Genomic DNA, 5,694 nt, shown 5'->3' with positions numbered 1-5,694 from the left:
AAAACAAAGAAAAACCCTCCTCACTTTCAAACTGAAAAAAAAACCCCACATTTCAAAAAGCTTTTTTCAGTAATATTGTCTTCTTAGTATGATGTGAAAATTAAGATAGTCATTAATGGAGGACGAAGACTCATCTAAGAAGAATCATACTAGATATGGAGGAAAGACCAGGTAAATTATTTTATATTTAAGAGTAACAAAAAAGTAAGTTTTTTTTTATAGAAAAAATTAATACCATTTGTATTATTATTACTTCCTGTGTTTCAATTTAATTGTGACATTTTTAAAATCACGAATATTTAGTCAATTTTTAACGAGTAGAGAGATAGAGAAAGAAAGTAAAAGGTGTCATAATTAAATTCAAACTTCCTAAAATAGAAATGTGACAATTAAATTGAAACAGAGGAAGTATTACAGTTTGTTTGGTAGAAGGAATTTGGAAGGAAAGGAAAGGAAGTGGAAGGAAATTTATTACTTTCTAATGTTTGGTTCATTAAAAAAAATTAAGTAAAAAGAAATGGGAGGAATTGGAAGGAAAGATTCTTTAATAAAATTTCACTTTTCCTTCCTCCCAAAAGCGGGGAAATTCGGAAGAAAAGAGAAAATTTATACCAGAGGAATTAAAATTTTTTTTGCTTTCTCTTCCATTCTTTTCCTTTCTCTTCCCTTTCTTTCCTTTACTAAAAATGAACCAAACACACGGTTAGAATTTGCATTTGACAAATGAACAATCTTTGTTTCCTAAAAGCAGAAAACTGAAAACTGCTACAACTAATTTTAAGTATAATATTCCTCATTTCTCAAAACGCGTTTATGAAAAATCACTATTTAATTTTACTAATATTTTTATTCTTAAGTTTTGACCAAATGGAAGATTTTTCAACGTGTTGAACAACCTCTCTAGTCTTTATTATTCTGTTTGTTTGGACTAACCTTTTTTTGTTTTCCTACAAGTAAAAATAAATAATTCTGCTTTCCTATTTCTTTCCTCCTTTTTTTTGTTACAATATAAGTTTAATGTTACTACTTCTATCACATTTCTCTCTCTTTCTCTCCTATTTTAGTTTATCAGAGCTGAAATCTCAAATTCTTTGATTTTTTGATAGAAAAGTTTGTTCATTTGATTTTTGATCGAAAGTTTTGATTTTTTGAAGTTGGGTTCTTGCTGATTGTTGGATCTCAAGAACCAAATCAAGAGTTCTGATTTCTGGGTTTTTTCTCACTTGCTTTCGTTTTAACCAGGTTAGCTTCATTTCAGTATTCTTTTTTTCGGGTTTTAATTTTTTGATTTAGTTAAGCTATTAAAAGAGCCTGTTTTTCTGGGTTGCTGTTGTTGCCCATGTTGCGTTTTGCCGCGTGGGCACGATACTCTATGTATTAGCGTGTGCACCATCTAAGCTTTGCTGTTATTGCTCAGTTTTATGTTCATCTGTTTATGTTGTTGCATATTATTGTTTCCTTCTATTCCGTCTGTCTAGAATTAGTTGTCACGTTGACAGTGGAGTTAGTTGTGACTTCAATAGTTTAATACTTTCTCCGTTTCATATATTTGCTAACACATTGACCAAAAAGCTCAAACAATTTTGGTCAAAGTGTTTTAAGTAATTCAGAACGGAGGAAGTATGAACTAATGATGTGACGAATGAACCCTTGATTTTTTTATCTTCTTTTGGGTTGGTTTGTAGTTTTGTTATTGGGTTTGCTTCTGAAGTTTAAACATTTTGTTGCTACAGGTGGGTTTTTTCTCTTATCAAACGAGAAGAGATCATCCTTATGTTGTCTAAGGCATTATATATTGCGATTTTGGTACTAATTTCGTACTTGATACTAGCAACCAGTTCAAGTATTCACAATTACATTCCTTTGGATACCAATGGCTCTTTTCTTGAATTGCCAGAACATAACTTTAATACCAATGTCAATACCATAGTTTCTTCATCTACAGGCTGCACTCTTCCCTCATCTCATAATGTTAGCGCCGAAGAATCAGAAGAAGGGGTGGTTGTTAATCATGGAAATTTGGAGAAACACCCACATTTAGTGAAACTCCCTTTAAGACACCGAGTTATTGGAGAGGAGGGAAGAAAGCAGTCAGTGATTGAATCCGCGGTTAGGGACTTGAACCGAATTCACACTTTCAGGCGAAGGATTACTGAGAATAAGAACCAAAATGCAAATTCCAGGGTCCGGAATCATAGGCAATTACTTGAGAAACATCCAGTAGAAGAACCTGATGATTTAAGTGTGTTGCAAGGGCATCTAGTGAGCAGTTTGAAATCCGGGGTTAGTCTTGGCTCTGGTGAATACTTCATGGATGTGTTTGTGGGTACTCCCCCTAAACCTTTCTCATTGATAGTTGATACTGGAAGTGATCTCAATTGGATACAATGTGTACCATGCTACGATTGTTTCGAGCAAACTGGTCCTCACTATGATCCAAAGGATTCGAAATCATTCAAGAATATTAGTTGCAAAGACCCTCGGTGTGATCTTGTGAGCTCACCTGATCCTCCAGTACCCTGCAAGGGTCAAAATGGAAGCTGTCCGTACTTTTATTGGTATGGTGATAGTTCCAACACCACAGGGGATTTCTCACTCGAAACTTTCACGGTGAACTTGACTTCTCCAAATGGGAAATCGGAGTTTAAGAAGGTCGATAATGTGATGTTCGGTTGTGGGCATTGGAACCGTGGTCTTTTCCATGGGGCTGCAGGGTTGTTAGGACTTGGAAAAGGGCCGCTGTCATTCTCCTCTCAGTTGCAATCTTTATATGGGCATTCCTTTTCATATTGTTTGGTGGATAGAAATAGTGATCCTAGTGTTAGTAGTAAGCTGATTTTCGGGGAGGATAAAGATCTCCTGAATCACCCGGAATTGAAATTTACTAAGCTAGTAAATGGTAAAGATAACCCAGTTGATACTTTCTACTATGTGGAGATAAAATCAGTCTCCATAGGAGGAGACATATTGAAAATACCAAAGGAGATGTGGAGTTTCATGGAAGACGGTGGGGGTGGAACTATCATTGATTCAGGGACCACTCTTAGCTACTTTGTAGAGCCGGCTTATGAGATTATTAAAGCGACATTCATGAAGAAGATCAAGAAGTATCCATTGGTGTCAGACTTTCCAATTCTGACTCCGTGTTATAATGTATCTGGAGTAGATACTGATAACCTGGAAATGCCGAGCTTCAGTATTCAGTTTAGCGATGGAGCTGAGTGGAACTTCCCCATTCAGAATTATTTCATATGGGTTGATCGTGAGATCGTGTGTTTGGCAATGATGGGAACAAAAAGATCGGCGTTTTCCATCATTGGGAATTATCAGCAGCAGAATTTTCACATTTTGTACGACACGAAGAGGTCGAGGCTTGGATATGCACCTACAAGATGTGCTGATGTCTGACAGAACTTTGCTATAGAATATACAGATTTGATCATTTGGAGGAGAATTTTTTTTCACATAGTTTGGGTTAGAAAGGGGCAGTCAGTAACTCTTTTTTTTCACATTTGTTGTTTATTGATCTTCTTTTTTGTAGATTTGGATTGTTTTTTATTCTTACTCCATGTTAGATACATGAAAATAGGATTCTTACTTGCAAAGTTGAGCTAATTATACTGGAGAACAGGGCAATGTTACCTGTCTCATGAAATGTACACATTTCTTTATGTTTCGGTTGATTCATCATGTACAGCTATTATCTCCCCTTCCCTGATTATAGTTTGGTGGGCAAGGATAAGCTACCATTACAAAATAAATAATAATGAATTTTCGTCAATGAGATAAAATTCAATTATTTGGCCATTACACTTCTATACAGATCCCTTTCTAATAGTTGGGAATTTTTACGATTTTCTTTATACCCGTTCAATGCACAGGAAATTTGATAAAAGTAGTTTTATACAGATTAATAGTTGGGGAATAATGGAGGAGCAAGTTGTGATGATAAAATTAGTTATCCGGCTCGGACTATGTCACGGGTAAGGAGAAATTTGTTTTATCAATATTGTACTTTAAAATGTTAACACTAAATACAAATTAGTTTAATGGTTAAAACTTTAGTATATATGAACTTGAGGTCATGAGATCAAATCCTATATTATGTAATTTCTAATTTTTTTTATTGTACATGGATTACATAAAGTAAAACGACCACTCGAAATTCGAATGGAGTAATAAAGGTGTCACGTAGCATGTATACATTGCAACGCATGCCTTTTAATATATTTGTATACATAGATAGATATATAAATAGGAGGAAAATTCCCTAAGTATAACATAATCAAATGATTAATTGATTTCAAGTAATTGTCATAGACTAGTCTTTTATTAGTCAAAGATACACTTGGAGAGTTATATTAAACTCTACTTGGCTTAATAAATTCCTGTTAGGTGAAATGAAGAACAACATTTTGACTTCTTTGTATGACTGTCGAATTTCTCTTGAGCTTGATAATGTTGTTAGTAAAGCTCCTCCGTTTAGATTTAAGATGGTTTAGAGTTTAGACAAACAATATGATTTCAACCTTGATAAAAAGTTTGGAATTCTAGATTTCAATTTATCTATATCTTATCTATTAAATTAGGTAATTAATGATCATGTTTTGCCATATCTTATACTAGGAGTTAATCGGACTATTGTTTGCGAGCCGAGTTGGGCCTGTTTCGGTCGCTTCACAGGCGGGGACGATTCAGTTTGACATGAACCTGAACTGGACCAGTTAGCTGATTGGTCCTGTCCAATTCAGTTTCAGAGATGGGTATTGTCTAACCTGAACCGGTTAGCTATGGTTGAGGGCTCGAGCTAGTCCAAGGGCATTGGTTCACCTTTTATTTTGCACATTTGAAAAAGCGTTTCGATATGGAATTTTTATTTTGATTAATAATAAATAACAAACTAATGATATAACCTTTAAAAAAGCAGTTTATGATATCGGTTCAAGGTGGTTCCTTTCTATGGTCCGGTTCAAGGCTTAGTGAGCTGTCCGGTTCAAGGCTTTTAATGGTTCGCGGTTCAGTTTCCCGGTTGGTCCGAGCCATTCTCTTCTCCACCATACAACCCGTTTTTAACCGGTTGGGTCCACGATTTCGAACCGATTCAAGCCTGGTTTGGTTACAGTTCGGTCCAGGCTACTTCTTTTGTGGTCAGTGGGCCAATTCAGGACTGGGCCCGATTTGAATCGCCCAATGGCCACATGTACTCTCTATTGCTATATACCACTATATCTTATGACAAAATATAACACAATAATATTCAGATTATATACAAAAATATAGAGAGAAAATCCTAAATATATTCACTATCATATCTTAATGTAAACATGAGCCTCCTCTTACCCTAATCGTAGACAAAGTAAGCATTCACATAGGAAAGAATTGTGTCATCCCATTATGGGTAAATATTAAGTTCCTTTAAGCACACCGTCAAAAACTTGACCATTGACATATTACTATATTAGTTGTTTTTGTGCCATATCTATATCTTCCTCCGTGGACCGTGGTGATAGACCATAAGTGTAGAGAAGTTTCCCTTAAAGTACCTCCCACTCACAAGACATCAACTTTTTCTTTTGGCTCACGTCAGCAGCTAGGTCAAACAAGCTAAGCTCTTCACACGGGCTATTTTGAATTGTTTTCACAAGATGGAGAACGCAAAATCTACGATAAGATTATGAGACAGTCTTTACTCCT

The 5,694-nt window shown here is 35.4% G+C and overlaps 1 protein-coding gene across 2 annotated transcripts; it reads left to right on the top strand.

Annotated features, from left to right (window-relative positions):
* LOC104902714 (aspartic proteinase nepenthesin-1) lies at positions 1-3,690 on the top strand. 2 transcript variants are annotated; one of them, XM_048636353.2, is made up of 2 exons: positions 1-171; positions 1,734-3,690. In XM_048636353.2, the coding sequence occupies exons 1-2, from the start codon at positions 116-118 to the stop codon at positions 3,406-3,408; spliced, it is 1,731 nt and encodes a 576-aa protein (XP_048492310.1). In that variant the 5' UTR covers positions 1-115; the 3' UTR covers positions 3,409-3,690. The 2 variants fall into 2 exon arrangements, with proteins under 2 accessions (XP_048492310.1, XP_010688898.1); XM_010690596.4 differs by lacking the exon at positions 1-171 and adding an exon at positions 954-1,242.
* The last annotated feature ends 2,004 nt before the right edge of the window (positions 3,691-5,694 follow it).

Source organism: Beta vulgaris, chromosome 9 (assembly GCF_026745355.1).
Source record: "Beta vulgaris subsp. vulgaris cultivar EL10 chromosome 9, EL10.2, whole genome shotgun sequence".
Lineage (NCBI taxonomy): Eukaryota > Viridiplantae > Streptophyta > Magnoliopsida > Caryophyllales > Amaranthaceae > Beta > Beta vulgaris.
Note: the sequence above shows the minus strand (reverse complement) of the source record. Positions and strands in the feature narration are given on the sequence as shown.